General features: G+C 44.0%; 1 protein-coding gene across 1 annotated transcript; it reads left to right on the top strand.

Moving 5' to 3' along the window:
• The first annotated feature begins 12,204 nt into the window (after positions 1-12,204).
• On the top strand, positions 12,205-22,913 carry LOC145715213 (uncharacterized). The gene is made up of 6 exons (XM_081794914.1): positions 12,205-12,291; positions 12,717-12,806; positions 13,510-13,644; positions 15,093-15,521; positions 21,434-21,656; positions 22,817-22,913. Exons 1-6 carry the CDS (start codon positions 12,217-12,219, stop codon positions 22,906-22,908), a joined length of 1,044 nt encoding a protein of 347 aa, XP_081651040.1. The 5' UTR covers positions 12,205-12,216; the 3' UTR covers positions 22,909-22,913.
• Positions 22,914-23,668: the final 755 nt, after the last annotated feature.

A 23,668-nucleotide genomic window follows, 5' to 3' on the forward strand; every position in this document is an offset into this window, starting at 1 on the left:
ATTATTGACTCAATATCCTTACTTGTTTTTGGTCTCTTCAGATTTTCTGTTTCTTCATGATTCAATCTCAGTAGGTTGTATGTTTCTAGGAATAATTTATCCATTTCTTCTAGGTTGTCAGTTTTGGGGTCTCTGCTCAGGCACCATTATAACCAGATCTGTAGGATGGACTATGCAACTTCCCAGGTGTTCTGGTTAGGCTTCTTGGTCAGATAAGGCTGGAAGCTATATTCATCCCTGGTCAGGGCTTTGAATTTCCTTCCCAGCCCAGTCTCTGTATCATAGGCTCCTTTGCTGATAAGGCTTATTGGCTGGGTACCTGAGTCAGGCAGGAGTATCCATCAATATCCCTGGCCAGATAGTGCCGCTAGCTCAGTTCTGCAGAGAGGCAGAGCCAATGAGTGGGCTCTTCACTCAGGCACTGCTGTAAGAGGGGCTGTAGGGTAATCTACACAGTCTCTGGGATGCTCTCAATAGGTTTTCTGGTCAGGCAGGACAGAGGACTATCTATACTCAGCAATAGGCAGGAGCCATGAATTTGCTTCCTCATCTGGATGGGGTGATAGAAGAGGCTCCAAGGCCAGAAAGGCTTATTGGCTGGGGACCCAACTCAAGCAGAATGGTTCCCTGGCCAGAGGGACCACCATCTTGGCTCTGCAGATGGGCAAAACCACTGTGTCAGATATCTACTCAGGCACTGCTGCTAGGAGAAACAATCTGCCAAGATCCAAGTGCTGGTTAATGTTTCCCTTCTCCATCTCATTCTGATCTCAAATGGTTAAGACCCACGGATACCTCCCCCCCCAATACCTATGGGACAGGACCCAAGTGGGCCTTCCAGGAAGCAACCCCCAACTCTGGAGGAGCTGGATGTCTACCTTGGGCTCTCTTTTTCCCACCAGAGAAACCATAGCTCTGGGAAGCCCTCTCAGTGCAGCACTATACTAGCCTGGGAGAGGGGCAGTGCAGCCAGAGCATAGCTGATTGTCTTACCCTTCTAATGTGGTCCTTCTCAGTCTCTGTGGTTCAGGGAGATTCATCAGCCTCACAACCATATCCTGGGATTTTCACAATGGTGTCTTGTCTGTGGATACTTGCAAGATGGTCTTTTTGTGAGGGGGACTGAAGTCAGGAAAAACTTATGTCACCGTCTTGATGACATCACTCTCTAGATATTTCAATATAAATGTAATTTTGTAATAATAAAATTAATTATAATTTAAAGTTAAAGAAAATTAAAATAAAATGCAAATTGGTCCATATCATTCCTGAACTTATAACCACTCAATGATTCTATATAACCTAGTAGATAAAGGCTAAGCTTCTTAAAATTACTTACAAATCCCTTAATAATCTGAGTCCAACCTACCTCTCTTGTATGAACTTTCCTTTCCCAAATCCATACTTTATTCTTCTGCAGTGCTGAACCGACTATAGTTCTCCATGCACTGCATATGTATATGTTGTATATGTTGTACCCAGGTGTGGTTTTACTTTATATTTCTCAGCCCCTCTTCCATGTAGAAGACTCTTTCTATGCATTCCCCTTTCCTTTAGTTAAAATCTGATATTTTAACTTGTCCAGGCACTACATACTCTATGATGTATACATTTAACAGTCTAGTTTGAATTAGTGGTTCCTATATGAGCTATGGCACTCATGGCTCACAGCAGTACCTGAAGTGCTACCAGAGAGCTGATAAATACCAATGATCCAGAAACACTGGAAAAATAGATCAGCTTAAATCCTTGAAATTCACAGATTTAATATAAGTATGTATAAAATTATGATATTAATGGAATTTATGTGGAATTTTCCATCAACATATATCCTTTGTATATGTTTTTTGGAGCTCATGACATTGATTACATGTCTCAATTGTCCCTTCTCTTCATAGCTAATGGAAAAGTTGATCTGAATAAAGTGATGGATGGCGTGAAAGCTGTCACAGGTGATTGAGAAGTTAATGTAAACATAGGATCCTAATTTTTACAGTACTGTTTTTCTTCATGCCTTAATTGCTAGGCTAATTCTATCATTTTTACCTCCTATTTGTTTAAGGTTTTCATAGCCAGTAGCCCAGAAATTGGAGAATTTTCTGATGTATTCTTCACGAATACGCTTCATTTTCCTTATTTTAAGACAGCCAAAACGTACAATAAAGGGTGAAATGAATCTTTGGAAAAGACCCTGGTAATTACTTAAAGGAGAGGTGATACATTCTTCATGTCAATAGAATTATGAAGATAAGCCATCTGCAGCTTGAAAATTGGCAAAAGAGATCTATAATACCCACTTTGTGTCATTGTCATTTTGAGTATGTTAGTCCAAGCCTCCCAAGAAGCAAAAGCCGGGGCAGGGTTAAACATGCCAGGACATTATTAGGGGAAATGCCTGCGTAAGAGAAAATAAGGAGGATGCCTGAAAGGCTGGGAGGCTGTCAGACTGCAGGGCAAATCTGGCACCAGGTGAAGGAAAGAGGAAGAAATGTTTGGGCGGAAGCATCCTAGATTGTCATGCAGTCTGAGGAGGGCCTGGCAAAAGTGCTTTCAAGAATCCTCTGGTTAGAATCACCATTCTGTATCTTCCAGGAACAGGGCTCCCCTAGTATCTTGGCTGCACTTGTGATTGGCCAGTGCCAATGATACATATGGCATTAGTGCAAAAAAACACAGGTTAATTTCAAAGCAGAAGGTGGGGCCCTTGGTTAATTATGTTCTCCATAGTTGGAACTCCTGTGGATACATTCTCATGACCGCCGTTGAGAGTGCCATCTCTCTCTCTCTTGTTTTTTTATTAAGTATAATTTATTGTCAAATTGGTTTCCATACAACACCCAGTGCTCATCCCAACAGGTGCCCTCCTTGATGCCCATCACCCACTTTCCCCTCTCCCCTACCCCCGATCACCCCTCAGTATTGTTCTCAGTATTTAAGAGTGAGAGTGCCATCTCTTATTAGCCTTTAGAAAGCTGGGGCACCTGGGTGGCTCAATCGGTTAAGCGTCTGACTTCAGCTCAGGTCACGATCTCATGGTCCGTGAGTTCGAGCCCTGCGTCGGGCTCTGGGCTGATGGCTCAGAGCCTGGAGCCTGCTTCTGATTCTGTGTCTCCCTCTCTCTCTGCCCCTCCCCCATTTATGCTCTGTCTCTCTCTGTCTCAAAAATAAATAAACTTATTTTAAAAAAAGGCAATTATGTTTCCATAAATGACATTATCTCCATGTATTTGGGCAGAGCTCAGTGATCATTACTTTCCCCAGCTCATAATCCTATTGTTTTAGCATCATAATTTAGTTTAATTATTTGCAATAATTTGATTGTACTTAAATTCCATGTATGTCATTGTTTTGATCTTTTTGTTAAGGAGAAAATGTTGATGTCAGTAGCGTTAAAGCTGTTCTGGGAAACATGGGGATCGAGCTCAAAGGTAAAGAATGCTTGGAGCTGGTGAAAACTCTTCCTTTTAAGGGTAAGCATTTTAAATATTGATGTATTCAAAGAGTGGTTTTTTTTAAGTTTATTTATTCATATTGAGAAGGTGAGAGCATGTGTGAGTTGGGGAGGAGCAGAGAGAGAGGGAGAGCGAGAGAATCCCAAGCAGGCTCCGCACTGTCAGCACGGAGCTGGACTCGGAGCTTGATCTCACAACCCGTGAGATATGACCTGAGCCAAAACCAAGAGTTGGATGCTTAATTAACTGCGCCACCCAGCTGTCCCCAAAAAGAAGTTTTAGATTTCTGCGTCTGCGAGAAGCTCTAAAATTACCTCCATTTCCTAAGTTCTAGGATATAGAAAATCCATTTCAAAAAAAAAAAAAAAATGTTTTTTTAGAAAGTCCACTTATACCTGAAATGAATCCCTAAGTGGTTTTACTTTTAGATTAGGAAGCAGCATTTCCATTATGATGAGTCTTTTTATCAATAGGGAAAAACAAAAAAGGAAAATCAAAGGTTAAACTGGGATTTGTGAAAGAAGAAAGGATTAATAATTGGAAGTGAATAAAGGCAGGATTGGGAAGAAGAACAGAGGTGTGCATGATGTGCTAAATTTCACCCAATTTTCTCTCAAATTTTATTAAAATAAGAGAAAACTCTCGAAAAGTCATTTTTCCTAATTTCTCTGTGATTTTCCACATTTCTCTGTGACTTAAATTCTGCCTTTTCTTACAGATGATGACAAGATCTTTCAAAACAGGTTGCTAGAAGTTGTGATGTCTCTAAAAGGTACGTGAGCGGCATAATGAGAGTGTAGACCAATATGGGATCCTTGCTTTTATACTGTTTCCAAGGTATTAGTGGTTGCTGCTATACTGATCGTATATACTGATTGCAAATTTATGCTCCCACTGAAGATCAAGCTTCACGGTAGCTGCTGATCTTTTACTTTATATCTAGGAAGAAAGCCTTCTACTTTCTCAAGATTCTTCCAAACTTTTCAAGAGAAAAAATACCAGATTTCAAGTTTGCATAGCAAAATGTGACAGACAAGAATTAGTACTGATTCAGGGAATTTAATCAGCTGCAGATAAATACTAAACTGGGAATTCAGTCATCAAAACCTATTGTTTAGAAGTAAAAAATGTTTGCCTCCAGAACTAGAATTCACTTAGCATTTATTCAATGATATTTAAAACTTTGTATTTTGTAGTCTGATCCCCAAGACAAATCTCACGAGAAGTGACCTTCGTTCTAATGTCATAGTTGACTTTCTCTATAGGCATAATAAGGTCCTTAGTCTCTTGTTCTAAAATTGCTGTGGTTTTTTTTTCTCCACATTTTAGAACAAGGATTATTAACCTTACTACTAAGGGGGGTCTGTGAATAGGCTTTAGAGAATATATGACCCCCCCTGAAATGATATGTAATCTTTGTGAACACTAGCATATAGCTCATGAAATTCACAACAGGGCATGTGTCTCTAAAAGGTTTATGAACCTCTTTTTTGAAGTTACATAATTTTCTTCATGGACTCTCTTTCCTTAGATGGGAAAGTCAATGTCAACGACTTGAACGCAATACTGGATAATATGGGAATCAAGCTCTCAGATAAGGAACTTGAGGCTCTGACTCAAAATCTCCCTGGTGATGGTGAGCAAGTTTCCAGATACCATAGTTCCATGTTGGGAGAGCTTGGACAATAAAGGTTGCGGGGAAAGGGCCCTTAGGAATGGTAATCTACACTGATAGTAAGAAGCTATAAATATGGGCAAAGCATGTAAAGAGCATATAAGCAGCCAGCTACCAAGTCACCGTGAAAACATTGCCCTTTGTATGAATGTCTTTTATGTTCTTTACCCATATTATGGTCACTAGAAGACAGTCTTCCACATTTTAAAAAGAAAAATGCAGGCCACTTAGATGACAGTACTTCTGAATTTCTTCCCATTACTAATGCATATAGCTTTGAAATAGTATAGAACTATAAGTAAAATTAATATTTTTGAAATGGCATGTTGTTATGTTTAGGCTTTTCTTTCTAGTATTAATGAAGCCAATGAAAACTGAATAAATTAATAGCCTAGAAAGATATTCTTCAGTAAATAGTTCTTAAGTAAGCATATATAAAGTACTTAAGATAATGCCTGGCACATAGTCAGTTAGGATTTATTATATTTACTCCGACATTGTCTTTCACAATATTTCATGAGTCTTTTATATCTCATTATGACTTTAATTTTCTTCTACAGTTGATAGGAGGACTTCTCCTAAAACACCGATGAAGGAACTGCAAACTTTTACAGGTAAATGAGAAGTTGATGTAAATCTAGGGTTTCAGTCCTTTATAATAGTTTTTTTCAGTGGTATTTCTGGTATCTTATAAATTCTGATGTTTTATTTTTAAATATATGAATCATGGATTGACATTAGGAAAGTTTCTACACTAGGATACAAGACTATATGTCAATTTTAAATCCTAAGTTTTCTGTTACTTGTGCAAGTAATATGCTTCGGGTCACAAATGTTTAAATGAAAAATATCTAGAAATGTATAGAAAATGGCATGGTGAAGCTTAGAAATGATCAAGATAATGTATTCCTGATATCATCAATAATTCTTACCAAAGCAAATGTTTTTGAAGAATAATTTATATAAGAATCTGCGTTATCTTAATTCACTCATCAGATTTTATTCTGAAAGTTGTTTTTTTCCAGCTTTAGGAAAAATGGTCTTCAATTTATAATAAATGTGGTATTTTATTACCATAAGATACCATAAGATACGCTCATAAAGATATGCTTTATTACCATAAGATATGCTCAAGGGTTCTGCAATTGAGAATATCTTCGCCTAACACCTCATCTTGAAATTAGGATATCATTAAACTTCATAGTACATATTTTACAACTTGATATAATACCAGAGTTCCGAAAGCTTATATGTCTATTGTTCCCTCTCTTAAAAGATGAGAAGGTTGATTCTAATAACCTGAAAATTTTCCTGGGAAGCCTGGGGATTGAGCTCACAGATCAGGAAAAAGAGAAGCTACTGAAAACACTGCCAATTGATGGTGAGATTGATAGAGGTGTCATGGAGGTCTTTTGTTGGTCTTTAGGTCTGTGCAAATATTTTCAACTTTGTTTCTATTTATTTTTCCCCAAAAGTATAAAAGAAAAAATATTAAATTGAGTTATAAGTATATAGCAACCTGTCACTGTCGCTTAGAATTTATACTGGAAGTTAAATAACCCTTTAGACAAGAGTTGACATTAACAGATAAACATATTGTTACCTATCAAGCTACTAATTTGTTCATATCATGAGAAGAGAAAAAAAAAGAAAGATTGGAGATCCATGAAAAAAAAATAAAGATGGGAAGCAGAAATTTAAAAGCAAAGGGAAGCTATACTCATGTTTGAGCAAGGAGACTTCCTCAGGTACTGGAATAAAGAGGTTTGTCACAAGGAGAGAGGTTTCTGTTTCCAACCTTCATTATATTAGATGAAATAAACTAAAAATTAGAGACAACTCTTCTTAAAATGTTATTTTTGAAATTGTTTATTTAAATTATTATTTATTTCACACCATTTTTGCGATTTCATGTTAATTTCCCCATTGCATGAATTATGGCTTTTCTTACAGCTGCTGGAAAGGTATATCACAACAGGTTGCTAAAGGGTGTGAAATCTCTCAATGGTGAGTAAGACCTAATTAAAAGTCATACTGTCTGACATTCCCCAACTTGACAATTTTATTCCAATTATGAATCCTGGCTCCTCACTTTGGTATCATTCCTTATTTATGATTCTTGCAGTCTACCCACATTTTAACTGATAACAGCGTATATTTTATCTTGTAGGAAGTTCCATATGGAACTTGCATTTTTTTTCAACTCTGTACACCCCTTCTCTATGCACGAAAAAATCACTTCACCTTAAACAAACAAACATAATAAATAAATAAATAGAAAGTTGATATGCATGCAGACTTTTGGCATAATACACCTTTTTTTCATGTTCCTACCTTCTATCTTTCCTAAGGGGGAAAGGTTCATGTAAATAACCTGGACAACACCCTTAAAAAATTGGGACTTGAGCTCACGGAAGAGGAACTTGCAAAGCTGTCAAAAAATCTACAAGTTGATGGTGAACACTACAGATGACCTCAGGCCGTTTTTTAATTTTTCCTTTATATCTGATATGTTTGAAAATAGATTTAATTGACAGATACATGTTAGAAAGCTTGGAGGAGAGCCCAATTTTATTTTTTTTACTGAAGTCTTTAATTTTAATTCCAATATAGTTAACATAGAAAATTATATTATTTCAGGTATATAATATATTAACAATTCTATATATATGTGATAAGTATACTCTTTAGTCCCCATCACCTGTTTCACCCATTCCCCCACCCACCTCCCCTCTGGTAACTACCAGTTTGTTCTCTATAGTTAAGAGTCTACTTCTTGGTTTGTCTCTCTCTTCTTTTTTTTTTCTTTGTTTACTCATTTTGTTTCTTAAATTTCACATGTGAGTGAAATCATATAGTATTTGTCTTTAACATTTCTCTTAGCATTATACTCTTTAGCTCCATCCATGTTGTTGCAAATGGCAAGATTCCATTCTTTTTTAAGGCTGAATAATACTCCATCATACACACACACACACACACACACACACACACACACACACACACACATATGTTCTACGTCTTTATCCATTCATCTATTGATGGACACTTGGAGGAGAGCCCAATTTTAAAGTCAGAATAAATCTTGGATCTTCATTACAATTAACCTAAAACAGCATCACCTCTCCGTAAATATACCAAAAACTGCAGAGGGTGCTGTCAGGACTCTAATAGTCTAAACAATAAGAAAGCAAAATAATAGGGATCTGAAAATCTATTTATAGAGAAGTCAACAAGCCATTCTTCTATCTATCCTCCTGTCTAATGAAATCTTCATTCGAAAACGTGTTCAAAGATTTTTATCATAGTGCATGAGACCTTCAAGCTCCATCTGCCTGTGTGGACATATCTTCTCTCATTTTTCTACTGTTCCAGCCATGTTGAGCTGCTTGTAGTTTTACCCACATAGCATGATGTCCCTGGACATTTTTCTCAACTTCTCCTCCATGTGAAGGCTCTTCCATCCTTCCATATTTCGTATCAACTGCTCTGATACATTAATGTAGTTCACACACATCTCCTGCAGGAAGCAATCTTAGAACATACCAAGCTGGATTAGTGGTCCCTTCCTCAGCTGTTTGTGGGTACATGAAGTAAAGTTACCAGAATACCTGGCCAACTCCAATAGTATCTTCAGCTATGGCTTATAATGGCATCCAAAATACTAGGAAGAGCACACTTTTCCTGACCCAGTTTCTAGTATACAAGAGACCTTTGTATTGATGGAGATCATCTTAACTCCCTGAGATCCAGGCATTTTCTAAATGGTCTCAGGTAAAATGAAGATGTAAGGAATTTTTAATGGAATTGTTTCCTTAAAATATATGTCTTAAATTTGTCTTCTGGGCTTCTGACATTATTTTCATTGTGCCTTTTCTTGTAGCTAATGGAATGGTTGGTCTGAAAGAGGTGATGGATGGAGTAAAAGCTACTACAGGTAAGAGAGAAATTATGAATCTAAAACATTTAGTATTTATAATAATTACATTTCATCATTATTCCTCAATTGCCATATTAGTTATGGCATTTATTTCTTGGTTCATTAAATTACTAGCAACTCATTTGTTTTCTGGTATATTTTTTATTTGTATATTTTGTTCTTCTCTTTTTTAGAATGGCCAAACTCTGTACTAGTGAAATAATATATGAAGTAAAATTTTGATAAAGACTACAGATAACTGACAAAAAATGAGACTAACAGATCTTACCTTATTTTATACATTTATTTGAATAAGTAATTTATAATATTCCAATTGAATAGCAGATACATAATGTAAATCTCACAGGGTTCAGAGTTGCCTTGCCATTGTCATTGTGACTGTGACTTCTTTTATTAGCACTTAGAGATCAAATTCTTTTTCTGTGAAAGTCATCGTCAGTATATTTGGAGAGGTCTCATTGGCCTATGCTCTTTATTCTGTACCGATTCAATCTATATAGCCATAGATTAATTTTCCCTGTTTGGAGTCATTAGATGATCCTTTAAATTCGTATATGTAATGATGTCTATTTTTTTAAGGAGGGGAGGTTGATGTCAAAGATGTGAAAGCTATTCTGAAAAACATGGGAATAGAGTTCACAGATAAGGAACGTTTGAAGCTGCTGAAAAATCTGCCTTTCAATGGTAGGCATTTATATACTGATGTGACCTTAAAGTGTTCTTTGAAGCTTTTAAAGATTTTTTAATTTAAATTCCAGTTAGTTAACATACAGTGTAATACTAGTTTCAGGTGTACAATTTGGTGATTCAACACATCCACACATCACCCTGTGCTCATCTCAAGTGCCCTCCTTCATCCCCATCACCCGTGTCACCCTTCCCTCACCATCTTCCCCTCTGGTGACCATCAGTTTGTTCCCTATAGTTAGGAGTCTGTTTCTTGGTTTGCCTTTCTTTTTTACCCCGTGTTTGTTTTGTCCCCTCTTAAGCTTTTTTTTTTTTTTTTAGAAACTCAAACTATCCCCATTTGCTAAGATGCAACAGTAAATAAACAAGCAAATGCCAAACAAAATAATTTAAATGTTCACTTATTGTAGAGGGAAATTTCCATCTATGCAGTTTAACTCTCTGTTTTGGAATAATCATCCCCATGATGCTGACTCATGCCATCAAGGGGACTACATTTCTGAGGCTACCCTTACCTTTTTAGATACCTATAGGCAGTTGTGGGAAGCAACCAAGGGAAAGAAGTGGTGTTAGACCGGAAGGGGATAAAAGGTCAGAGGTGATATTTTCCAAAAAAGCTGTGCATGTTATAGAGTGCCTTGTATGCTAAATTTTAGATAGACTTACCATATTATAAACTTTCCCTAATTTTCTCTCAAACTTTATTTTAATGAGGGAAGTTTCTAGGGCAAATCATGAAAATCTCAGTTTTACTAGAGTTTTAGTGAATAGCCACATCATTTCTCTATGACCTTAATTGTGTTCTTTTTTATAGATGATAACAAGGTCTTTAAAAACAGGTTGCTAGATGGTGTGAAGTCCCTTAAAGGTGAGTGAGAAACATAATAAGAATACAAATGAATATGAGATCTTCATTTTATACTGTTTCCAAGATATGAATTTGAATGCTGCCATCTGTCATATGTACTGATTGCAAATGTATGCTTTTTTGGACCTCAATCTTTATTTTAGCAGTTGAATCTGATGTTCTATCTTGGAAGTAAAGCACCACACTTTCTTGTCATATTCGAAATTTTCAGGAAGAGAAATATCAAATTTCATGTTTACATGGGAAAAAATATAAATGATTAGCAGTGATTCAGAGAACTTAATAAATAGAAAAAACTAAATTGGAAGTTCATTCATCAAAAGTCAACCTACTATTGTTTAGAACTACATAATGTTTGCCTCCAGTACCAGAATTCCCTAAGCATTCATTGAACATCATTTTTTTCAACCAGATTTTTTTTAATTCATTAAGAAAATTGAGGCTGGCAAGAGTGATAGCCCTCAGCTTTACATCTTCAATTCCTTTTTTTTAATTTTTTTTTTTCAACGTTTTTTTTTATTTATTTTTGGGACAGAGAGAGACAGAGCATGAACGGGGGAGGGACAGAGAGAGAGGGAGACACAGAATCGGAAACAGGCTCCAGGCTCCGAGCCATCAGCCCAGAGCCTGACGCGGGGCTCGAACTCACGGACCGCGAGATCGTGACCTGGCTGAAGTCGGACGCTTAACCGACTGCGCCACCCAGGCGCCCCAAAAAAAAATTTTTTTTAATGTTTATTTATTTTTGAAGGAGAGAGAGACAGTGTGAGCGGGGGAGGAGCAGAGAGAGAGAGAGAGACAGAATCGGAAGCAGGCTCCAGGCTCTGAGCCGTCAGCACAGAGCCCGATGCGGGGCTCGAACTCACGGACCGTGAGATCATGACCTGAGCCGAAGTCGGATGCTCAACCGACTGAGCCACCCAGGCACCCCTATGCTTATTTATTTTAAACGTTTTATTTATTTTTGAGAGAGAGAGGGAGAGAGAGCGCGCACGTGCGCATGCATGGGTGGGGTAGGGGCAGAAAGACGGAGACAGAGGATCAGAAGTGGGCTCTGTGCAGACAGCAGCAAGCCTGATGAGGGCCTTCAACTCACAAACCGTGAGATCATGACCCCGTCAACCAACTGAGCTGCCTGGGTTCTCTTTAATGTTTATTTATTTATTTTGAGAGAAAGAGAGAGCACACGCAGTGTGCAGGGAGGGGCAGAGAGGGAGGGAGGGAGCGAGAATCCCAAGTAGGCTCCACGCTGTCAGTGCAGAGCCTGATGCGGGGATCAGTCTCATGAACTGTGAGATCATGACCTAAGCCAAAATCAAGAGTCAGACACTCAACCAACTGAGCCAGCCAGGTGCCCTGAGATGCTTGGCTTTGACCAGCCTTTGCCTCTTCATCTGTCCCTGGAGTTCACAACTGGGTTTGCGTTGCCACTTAGTCCATTGCCTCACACTGATCATGGCGTGAAAAGGTTTCAGCACCACCACCGTCTGGGCCACAGCCCAAATCAGCCAAGTTCTAAGGTGTAGAATTCAGGTGAATTCTTAACTGACTTCCACATCCTCCCATTTTACAGGAGTATCCCTCTCTGGGGCTGATGACCGAGAAGCTATCCCAGAAAAACATCAATTTGATCTTTGCTGTAACGGAAAATGTAGTCAGTCTCTACCAGGTGACTGTGCCTTCAGGGATTTCGGGAGTGGGGTCTGTATTGGGTGGAGCCGTCTCTGGGAACCCAGGCACACTAGCACGGGCCATGCTTCCCAACCAGGAAAGCCCCTCCTCCAGCCTATTCCCAGGGGCAAATGGCTCCTTTTTATGGTCTCTCTCCTCCAACCTTGAACCTCACGGGATGGGTGTGTTGGTGTTTGTGGTGCTGGAGGGGAGTAATTTATTGGGGGAGAGGGGTGTGAGAAGTTCTTTATAATTTTTCTCAGGGCTGCAAAACTGCTAGGTTTGTTCCTGGAAGTGACAAGTAAAATATCCCATCCTTCCCTCAATCTTCGTTTCAAGACCCTCATTCTGATTTGGGGAGGGCTTTTGAGATCACCCTCTTCATTTAGTCAGCCTTGTACATCTCTCTGTCTTACCTTCTAGAACTATAGCGAGCTCATCCCAGGGACGACAGTGGGGGTTCTGTCTGCCAATTCCAGCAACGTCCTTCAGCTCATTGTTGATGCTTATGGGGTAAGTGTCTCGCACTGGGGTTGGGTCTGCTAAGAATCCACCTCACTCGGCATTCCCCAGGAGGGAACGCAGATTTTGGAGTCCTGGATGTGAGTCCACGATGCAGCCTTCACTGCCTTCCTCTTATTCTTCTAGAGGCTGGCTGGTGGCCAGCACTGGGAGGAATGCAGCCTTCTGAGAGGGAAATGGCTCAGAAAGAATTGCCAGGGAGTGTCAGGAGCAGTGGGTGGAAGAGCTTAGAGAAGGTGGAAAGGAAAGAGAGGTTGGGGGTGGTGATGAGGAAGGACAGGGTGAGGGATAGGGCTCCAACAATAGAGAGAAGAGGGAGCTGAGCCAAGGGGAAGATGAGGTTGGTTAAAAATTAGGTAAAAAAAGCTACTATCCAAGGTGACCAGTGCTAGCCCTCCCTTTTTGCATGTCTCTGAGGCTTGCAGGAGGGTGTGGCTGGTTTAGATTTTACCCAGATTCAACTAGACACCAGGGGGCACAGAGAGAGAGAGAGGAGCAGACCTTGGGCAGGAAATATTGTAAGAAATAGGCTCCTAAGGATGCTCTCCTCTGGCAGCTTCTAAGCAAACCCCAGCACCCAGCACTGCCGCGGTGAGTCCATGGCCACCTGGTATTTTACTTGGGGTGGAATTGGTTCCTGTCTACTTCCTCTCGGCTCATCTCCTTAACCTTCTTTTGCCCCCTTTCTGCTCAGAAAATCCGCTCTAAAGTAGAGCTGGAAGTGCGGGACCTCCCCGAGGAGCTGTCTCTATCCTTCAACGCCACCTGTCTCAACAACGAGGTCATCCCTGGGCTCAAGTCTTGTGTCGGACTCAAGATTGGAGACACGGTGAGGTGGGCTGGGCTGGGCAGGGGCTGAAGCTTCAGCTCTGGCCCTGGCCTTTGCCCCTGAGCGTCTGTGGGCACCCTTCCATTCCTCCCCTGCACCTTCTTCCCGAAGGTCATTACAAGTTGGATATAACGGAGCTGCCAACCTTTTCCTCTGACTCCTGTTGTCTAAACTTCTCCGCTACGTGGAGATCTTTAAAAAACTTGCGTTTAGCTTACCTCTGTTTGTTTATGCACAGCTGATTGCAAATGAAAATATTTCTTACCTTTGGCCCAGTCTCCAGCCTCCCCTAAGGTAATACCTGTCTTTCCTCTACAATGTGAAACGGCAGTCACATCTACCGATAGTTGCTGAGCGCCAACTTTGTGCCAGGCATCATTCGCTGCTGGAGATTCAACAGCAAATGGAACAGGCAAAAATACCAAATACCCACTGTCATAGACTTCCAGAACGCAAATGTTCATTTTGCCTCTCAGGTCCCTCTGTGGCCTCTATGGCTTTCTTTCCTTACTGGTTCTCTTCTGCTTCTGCCGATGGGGGGAGGGGTTGGTGAAGAGGGAGGGAAGCAGAAAGGGGGATAGCTATATCTCTATCACCGGTATCACCTGTATCTCTATCATTTCTGTATCTAGGTCCATCCATCTGTCCGTACACCTATCTATATTCTAGAACATGTGCACATATCCTGTCTAAGAAATATTGGCCGGAAAGGTGTTTGACTGCACAAGTGATGATGTACTATATGGAAATTAAACAGTAGATCCTGAGCCTTTGGTCACTGTGTGGCATCGTGTGGTGCCATATAGTGCTTTGTGTGTCTGGCTGACTGACCTTGTGTATAATCAGTCCAGCTGGCTTCATTGGCCAGAGAAGAATTTTTATAAGATCACAGGTTCTGTTCTGCTTGAGCTGGCTTATTTCACAGGTGGAATTAAAACACACACACACACACACACACACACACACACATATCCAGGGGCACCTGGGTGGCTCAGTTGGTTGAGCATCCAACTTCAGCTCAGGTCATAATCTTGTAGTTCGTGAGTTCGAGCCCCACCTCAGGCTCACTGCTGTCAGTCTGTCAGCGCAGAGCCTGCTTCAGATCCTCTGTCCTTCTCTCTGCCCTTCCCCCACTTGCAGTCTCCCAAAAAATAGATATATATATAAAAAAAACCAAAACCAACCTCTCTCCTGACTGTAAATTATGTCTGTGCACCCAACCAGATACAACTGGACAACTGTCCCCAGGCTTTTCTTTTTGCTTTGCAGACCTTGGTCATTTGGAGGCTGAGGAACTCCAGGTTGCTGGGGGATGAGACACCCAGTTTGGATATTCCCGGGCAGGGCAGGGCGGGGCAGGGCGGGGCAGGGCGGGGCTTCTTTCCCTCCAGGGCTGGAGTGATAACAGGGTGCGCCTGTGTTTGAATGCGGTCTTCCTTTCCACCCAGGTGAGCTTCAGCATTGAGGCCAAGGTGCGAGGCTGCCCGCAGGAGAGGGAGAAGTCCTTCACCATCAAGCCTGTAGGCTTCAAAGACAGCCTCACCGTTCAGGTCACCTTCGACTGTGACTGTGCGTGCCAGGCCCATGCTGAGCCTTACAGCCGCCGCTGCAACAATGGCAACGGGACCTTTGAGTGTGGGGTGTGCCGCTGCGGGCCGGGTGGCTGGGGTCCCAGTGCGAGTGCTCCGAAGAGGACTACCGCCCCTCGCAGCAGGAAGAGTGCAGCCCCCGGGAGGGCCAGCCCGCCTGCAGCCAGCGGGGCGAGTGCCTGTGTGGCCAGTGCGTCTGCCACAGCAGTGACTTTGGCAAGATCACGGGCAAGTACTGCGAGTGTGATGACTTCTCCTGCGTCCGCTATAAGGGGGAGATGTGCTCAGGTGAGTGAAACTGCACACCCTCCCGCCCCTGTACCCGCGCACGCTCGCTCGCACATCCACAGCCTCTGGAAACTTAGGCCGGGGCTTAGGTGGGCACAGGAAGGCCCAGCAGGCAGAGCCGAGTGGATGGTCCTTCCACTCCAACGGCAGAAGACAGGAAGGAGGTTCTCTGTAATTCCGCTCTGCTCCCCGCGTCCTTGCTCCTGGGGTACACAGCGGAAGGGAGCCTCTGCTCTCCTGGAGCATGGGAACGAGTGGGGGAGCCTGAAGGTGAAGACCGTTATTTTCTTTTCTTCCACCTGCCATCCTGCTAATACTTTAAATCACTGGCTCTTGATCATTTCAAGGATGCGGAACAACTCCCTTTTTAGGTTAAAAAAAAAAATCTCTGGCTGCTGGTAATTAGATTTTTAGTAGTTACAGATTCGGAAACTGCATGGTATCAGAATGCGTAGTAAAGTTGGTAGTAATTATTTTACATGAATTTGTCTTTTCATGACAAGACTTGGAAAATAGTAAAAAAGCAAGGCAATGGAGCACGTTTAACAGCCAATACACTCGGAACAATGAGTGGAAAATCATAAGCTCTTTTTACATGCTGGCACTATTTTGTTATCGCTATTGGCACTATAACGTTTTGGATTCTAGATCTGTGCTGTCAGATATAGTAGCCCCGTGTGGCTATTTATTTGTAAATTAGTCACATTGAATTATAACTTAAATAAAATTTAAATAAATTTAAGTTAAATGAAAAATGAGGGGCGCTTGGGTGGCTCAGTAGGTTAAAGCTCTGACTGCACTGCCAGGGTGTTGACTGCATAGAGCCCGCTTGGGATTCTCTCTCTCTCTCTGCCCCTCCCCCATTGGAGGTTTTTTTTTTTTTCCTCTCTCTCAAATGAACTTAAAAAAATGTAAAAAATAAATGAAAAATGAAAAATTCATTTCCTCTGTTGCTCAGGAGCTCCACGTGGCTCGTGGCATGCTGGACAGCACAGACATGGGAAAGGATTGCCATTGAGAGGCCCAGCCTGCAAACTGGGGGTTACGATTTTGGCTCCTTCTACCTGCAGGATACTTTTTGTCCTTCTCATTACAAAATTCAGTAAAGTCTTGAGGCCCACGGAAAATCTCAACCTGGTCTTTCCTTGCCCTAAAGACTGCTCCTAGGCTACTTCCCCAGCTAGACCAAGTGGAACTAATGTGAATGTCGTCTGTATGTGCTGACAATACTTGCAGAGGCAACTAGGCAGCCTGAGTAGTTCCTGGGGCACTGGGGATAGGTTTTCGCTGGATTATGGTCTCTGAGGCTTGATTCCTCTTGTGACAGAGAGATCAAAGACATTTGCAAGTTGTTTAGGATTGGTTTATGGGTGTATTGTGTGGTTAATTAACACAGATTATAATTGGCTTCTTTGGTGATCAAATCTATGGCGGAGATTGGCTTCCTTTGCAATGGGGCTTAAAGGAGCCGAACTAATCCAACCAGATGTTCACTTTAACATCTGCCTTTAAGAAAGCTTGATTAGAAAGGGCTGCCAGTGTGGTTCAGATGGTTAACTGACTCTTGATTTCGGCTCAGGTCACAATCTCAGGGTTTGTGAGTTTAAGCCCCACGATGGGCTCCTCCCTGACACTGTGGAGCTTGCTTAGGATTCTCTCTCCCTCTCTCTCTGCCCCTCTCCTGCTTGAGCTCGCTCTCTCTCTCAAATAAATAAACTTTAAAATTTATATATATATATGTATATATATATATATGTATATGAAAACTTGATTAGAAAGGTAAATCTATGTCATTCTTTTAAAAAAAAATTAAAAAGGGGGCACCTGGTGGCTCAGTTGGTTAAGCATCCTACTTCAGCTCGGGTCATGATCTTGCAGTTTGTGAGTTTCAGCCCTGCGTCAGGCTCTGTGCTGACTGCTCAGAGCCTGGAGCCTGCTTCAGATTCTGTGTCTCCCTCTCTCTTTGCTCCTCCTGTGCCCATGCTCTGTCTCTGTCTCTCAATAAGAAATGTTAAAAAAACAATTTGATTCTAAAAAAACTTAAAAAATTTTTTTTAATGTTTATTTATTCTTGAGAGAGAGAGAGAGAGACAGAGACAGAGCATGAGTGAGGGAGGGGCAGAGAGAGAGAGAGAGAGGGAGACACAGAATCCGAAGTGGGCTCCAGGTTCTAAGCTGTCAGCACAGAGCCCGACATGGGGCTCGAACTCACAAACCTTAAGATCATGACCTGAGCTGAAGTCGGAGGCTTAACTGACTGAGCCACCCAGGTGCCCCATAAATCTATGTCATTCTAAAACATGCCCAAGTCACATAAAAAAGACTTCTTTTTATTATCTACAACATTGTTTCCTTTATTCATGTCAGCAAAATTTGACAGAGATTGGAAAAAAATGGTAGCAGGGAGATTAGGGGAGAAAGAGATCAGGCACGGACCCCCCAACAGCAGTTTGAATTAGAGGGTGAGGGAGGCATTTCAGCTCATTTTACTAGTGAATAGTACTTACATCATATTCAGAGTACCAAAAGGAATGGTAAGTTTGATGTGGGAGACCACGGGGAGTAGGGTGGGGCTGAGGGGAAGAGGGTTGTCCTACGTGAGGCCTACAGATAGCCCCTTGGGGGCACCAGGGACAGAGGGAGGGCCACTTGTCCTCCAAGCCTCCTGGTTCCTGGTCTGGTATGAGGCAGGGTGGGAGGGACCGAGGGCAGAGTGTGTTTCCTTCAGCTGCTGGCCCCACCGATGCTGCGAAACAAAGCCATCGGGTTCAGCAGCCTGCTTCCTGCCTCTCACTGGTGCAAGCACAGCTCGTCAGCAATGCGCTCCACCCAATTCAGGAGGGAACCCCAGGCAGCAGCTCAGAGGCCTCCCTCCCCCACTGCCAGCCCGGGTGTTGTGTGCCTACTGGCTGCAGGTCTGGATCCTGTGGTGCTGCCGTCACACTCCCCAGTGACGGATGCTCAGGGACACACACTTATTGAGCACCTGTTCTGTGCCAGGCGCTCAGTCCACACGGGTGAACAGGGGGCATGCGTGATTCCTGACCACTCAGTTTGTAGACCAGTTCACCATTGTCTCTTCCCTGGGCTGCTGGCCTGGTCTGTTCTTTGCTGCAAGCAGTGGCTCACGAGGGGGGCATGCTATGACTTAGCCATTTCCCCAGCCTCTGGCCTTCCCCCTCCCCGCTGGAGGCATGGTCTTTTGTGGTCATCTGTTATCAGCACTTCCTTCGGAAACATCAGGGAGTGCATCCTTCTCCCCGAGGGACTCCCCGAGGGACTCATCCTTCTCCCCGAGGGACATCCATGAGCATAGATTGATCAGACACCCCTGAGCCAGGTTCTGTGCTGTAGTGTTGTGGGATAGGGAGGCATGAATAAGACAGTTTTGCCCTTAATTAACTTACCTGAGGATAATTCACAACATGAGGCAGAACGTGCCAGATCTTAGAAGTGAGGCGTCCTTGGGGCGCCTCGGTGGCTCAGTTGGTTAAGCGTCCAACTTCGGCTCAGGTCATGATCTCGTGGTTTGTGAGTTTGAGCCCCGCGTTGGGCTCTGTGTTGACAGCTCAGAGCCTGGAGCCTGCTTCCGATTCTGTGTCTTCCCCTCTCTCTGCCCCTCCACCCACTCTCACTCTGTCTCTCAAAAATAAATAAAACATTTTTAAAAAATTAAAGAAAAGAAGTGAGTTGTCCCTGGGGAATGTTATAGGAGTCTCCTGGAGAGAGACCCAGTGTGAACAGAGGAGGCCTGGGTGGCTTCATGGAGGAAGTAGGATGTCAGACAAAGGGTCGGCTCATAAGGCAGGGAGGAGTGGGGCTGACATCGGCCTGGGAGTCACGCTCTATAGGGAGAGGTCATTCCCTCTGACCTAAAATACTTGCTCCTCCCTTACCCCTCCCCCTCCCTCATCTCCACCCCTCCCCTGCTGCCTTCTTTTCTATTTCCCTCCTCTTTCTTACACTCTCTCTTCATTTCTCACCCTCCTCCTCTGACTTTGCTGTGAACCCAGGCTCAGCCACCCTTTTGCTGGAGGGATGCCAGTCCTGTGACATTACCGCACTGTAGCTTCCTTCTGAGGGCTGACCCTGCCAGGGCTCGGGCTCGGCCTGCCGGCTCCGGCCCGCCACTCTACTTCCAGCCTCGCTCCGTGGCTGGCCTGGCAGACCATCTTCTCAAAGGTTACTTTGTTTGGCCTCACAAAGGAAACACTATGGGACAAGGGTTTCTGAGGAGGCGGAGGCCTCCGGGTGCTGCCAGACCTCTGTGGCGTCTGCCTTTCCCTGTTCGGGAGCCATCACTGAAAGCTGCTTGTAGTAGACACTGTGGGGCCCCTCCAGCTGCTGTTAGGGCTGCTGATAATGGCTCACAGCTGCCCCTTCCTTGGAATTATCTTCAGCTGACAGGAGCTGTCTTGCCCTCAGACCTGGGCCAATGACTGGTGGACAAAGGTTACACAAGACCATTCCCTTTGCCTCCGGGTGGAGCGGGCTCTACTCTCCAGATATTTGGAGCTGGGGCAGCTGACCTTATGTTTGCCATCCAGAAAGAAGCAGACATCTCTTTCCAAGGCAGCAAAGGTGTGTCTGAGTCTTGAATAGAGGATGGTGCTAGGATCACTGGCAGAGAGACTCATTGACCAAGGGCCTCTAGTCAGACCCACTGGGGTCCCTGGGGAGCAGAAGATGCCAGCTAGTGTCTGTTTGAGCCTATGCACCTCGCTCTCCTCCACCATCTTGGGGCCCATCCGCTCACACAGTGACATGATTTTGAGACCCGTTGAGGTTACTTCCCCTTGGCTCCCTGCCTTTCCTCTGATTAACAGTCAGATTTTTATTATTCATCCACTTCTTCCTGATTCGGAATCCTTGAGAATGAGTCACCCTTTCTTCTGAGTTTGGGAGAGCCAAGTTTTCAAGCCTTGTTAAGTGATTAGGGGGATGTAGCACTGAGAGTTAACACCTGCATTTAACCAATCTACCCCCTACCCCAATCTCTCTTTCCCATTCCTACATTCATGCAGTAAAGTGAGTAGGTCTTTCCTACTAGGGCTGATGGCTCTCTGCAGTACTGTGATGATACAACACAGGGCACATGCTGGTGAATGTGTGTGTGGTTCCCAGGATTTTTTTTTCTTTTTTAATGTTTATTTACTTATTTTGTGTGTGAGAGAGAGAGAGGGAGAGAGAGAATCCCAAGCAGGCTCCAGGCTGTCAGCCCAGAGCCTGATGCAGGGCTTGACCTCACTAACCAAACCGTGAGATCATGACCTGAGCTGAAATCAAGAGTCAGATGCTTAACCAACTGAGCCACCAGGCACCCTACCCAGGAACTTAACTAGGACACAAGCTCCACGGTAATAGGGACCTTTCCTGTCTCATTCACTGCCGAATCTCCAGTGCCCAGTGTGAGCTCAATAAATATTTGTTGCATAAATGGATAAAGAAACATTAATTGCATGCCTACTGTATTTCAGACATTACGCTAATCCCTGCCGACGGACAAATTGATATGTCCTCTCTCACTGTGGAGCTCAAAATCTAGAAAGAGAAACAGATAGGCAAGCAAATGGGCTGGTCATGAGGGTTAAAATAGAGGCATATGTAAGTGCTGGGAGAACACGTAGTAGACAATTTGCTCCGGGGAGGTCAGAAAAAGTTATGGAGGGGAAGGAACTTTTGAGTTGAGCTTCGAAAGGTAAGTGGGAGTTTGGTAGCGATCACAGGACGAAAGGGCGTCAAGGCAGAGCTAGCAGCATGAGGCTAGAAGGATAGAAGGTGGTGACGCTTCCGTGGGGTGTTAATGAGTGGCCGTGGGAGGAGGGTGGATGAGGGTAAAGCTGGAGAGCAGGCTGAGCCACGGGTTGGGGCCCCTCACCTGCTGCCCGCCCCCTCGGGCTGTGTGCTTTCAGGTCACGGCCAGTGCAGCTGTGGGGACTGTCTGTGTGACTCCGACTGGACCGGCTTCTACTGCAACTGTACCACGCGCACCGACACCTGCATGTCCAGCAACGGGCTGCTGTGCAGCGGCCGGGGCGAGTGTAAGTGCGGCAGCTGCAAGTGCATCCAGCCCGGCTCCTACGGGGACACCTGTGAGAAGTGCCCCACCTGCCCTGACGCCTGCACCTTTAAGAAGTGAGTGGGCAGAGAAGTGAGTTGGAGCCAGTCGGGTGCTAGAAGGAGGGAGGGGGTCCCCCAGGCTAGAATCCCCAACCCTCCAGGTTCTTACTCACCAAAGCTTCAGGAGGAGGCATCCGCTGCAGCTAAGAGGCTAGCTTTCCTCTTCCCACGGAAAAGTTTGGGCAAAGAGGGAGGGAGAGCCAACCATGCAGGGGCCAAAGTAGCACCCGCTGGACTCCAGTTGGAGAAACCCCTCTCCTGGGATGGCATCCTGAATCCCTGAGTTGGGAGGAAGGCTAAACCAGGGAACTTCTGGGGAACGTTCTCATGTTCCGATCGTGTGGGAGAGTTGGGCTGGAGTTATGAAGGATTCTGTGAAACAGGAGATGTTCGCTAGTACAAACTCCACTCATCTGGGGTCAGGGGAAGCTCCTGCCATTTCTCTTGCCACTTTCAGCAGGGCTGGGCTCATAGGCATGCAACCTGTGCATTTGTACAGAGCCCTGTGCTTAGAAGGGCCCCATGCTTGGTTTACCGCTCTGCTGGCACTGTCTTGTAATGCTTAGGGATTTTTGAACAAGGGGCCTGACATCTTCTTTTGTGCTGGGTCCCCAGATTACATGACCGGTTCTGCCTTTAAGGCTCCTCGAAGTGGCACACGCCTTACCTCCTGTCACACTCTCGGATGGGACATGAAGAAGTTTAATGAGGGGACTGGGGCCTTCTGCCTGCCAGGCTCTGCCTCTGGGTGAGGAGGAACTCCCACCCCTGAACTCCAGACCCGACCCTCTGGGTCCCCCAGAATTGTCTTACAGGGGTTTTTGTTTCGGTGTTTGTTTTCCAAGGTGGGGCAGCTTTCTGGTGTGTGGATGTCAGAGCTGGACTGACACACACGTAGGTTTGCTCCTCTCTCGTCTTTTTTGTTTATTTTTGAGAGAGAGAGAGAGAGACAGAGTGCAATTGGGGAGGGGCAGAGAGAGGGACACATAGAATCTCAAACAGACTCCAGACTCTGAGCTGTCAGCGCAGAGCCTGACGCAGGGCTCAAACTCACAGGGCTCGAACTCGAAGACGGCGAGATCATGACCTGAGCCGAAGTCGGATGCTTAACTGACTGAGCCACCCAGGCGTCCCTCTCCTCCCTTGTCTTAATCTCTGTGTCGTCTCTCTTTTAGGAAGTGTGTGGAGTGTAAGAAATTTGACCGAGGAGACCTACATAAAGAAAATACCTGCAGCCGTTACTGTCGTGATGAGATTGAGCCTGTGAAGGAGCTCAGTAAGCTCAGCATGTCTTAGAATTGTGCACATATGCGGCTGCTGAAGTTTTCAGTTGATCCCAAAACGTGTCTATGTCTCATCAGTAAAATGGAAGAGTAATCCCTGCCTCAAAGGCATGTTGTACAGACCTGATGCACACTAGGCACTTAATAAAGGCCAGCTTCCCTGAGTCCTCTTGTGCCCTCTGCTAATTTGTTCCACAGTCCCTCCCCATTCTGCTGCTTCCCGGCACCCACAGACTCAGCAAGACCCTACAGATAACTTTTAAAGTATGTAGAAATCAACCCTAACTTGACCTCCCCAGGGAGAGGAAGACAATGCATCCCATTTTACGGATGAAGAAACCTAGGCTAGGTGATGTCAGTTTAGGAGGCTAGTAACCATTTACTGAGTTTACTTAACTGAGAGTGTTCAGCAATGCCCAGGCATACTGCTCTGCTGGTTTGGAGGGAAACCTTCACCCTTATGGATTTTAGCTAAAATCATAATGCTGTAGCCTTTTTTGGCTCTCTGGAGCCCTTCCTAGAATAAGACAGATAAAAATACAGTGGTGAGCAAAACTCTTGCCTGCAGTCATTGTAGTTTGAATTTCTTTTTTTTTTTTTTTTTTTTTTTTAATTTTTTTTTTTTTTTCAACGTTTATTTATTTTTGGGACAGAGAGAGACAGAGCATGAACGGGGGAGGGACAGAGAGAGAGGGAGACACAGAATCGGAAACAGGCTCCAGGCTCTGAGCCATCAGCCCAGAG

This window comes from Panthera onca, unplaced genomic scaffold, assembly GCF_046562875.1.
Source record: "Panthera onca isolate mPanOnc1 unplaced genomic scaffold, mPanOnc1 haplotype 2 h2.h2tg000174l_path, whole genome shotgun sequence".
Taxonomy (NCBI): Eukaryota; Metazoa; Chordata; class Mammalia; order Carnivora; family Felidae; genus Panthera; species Panthera onca.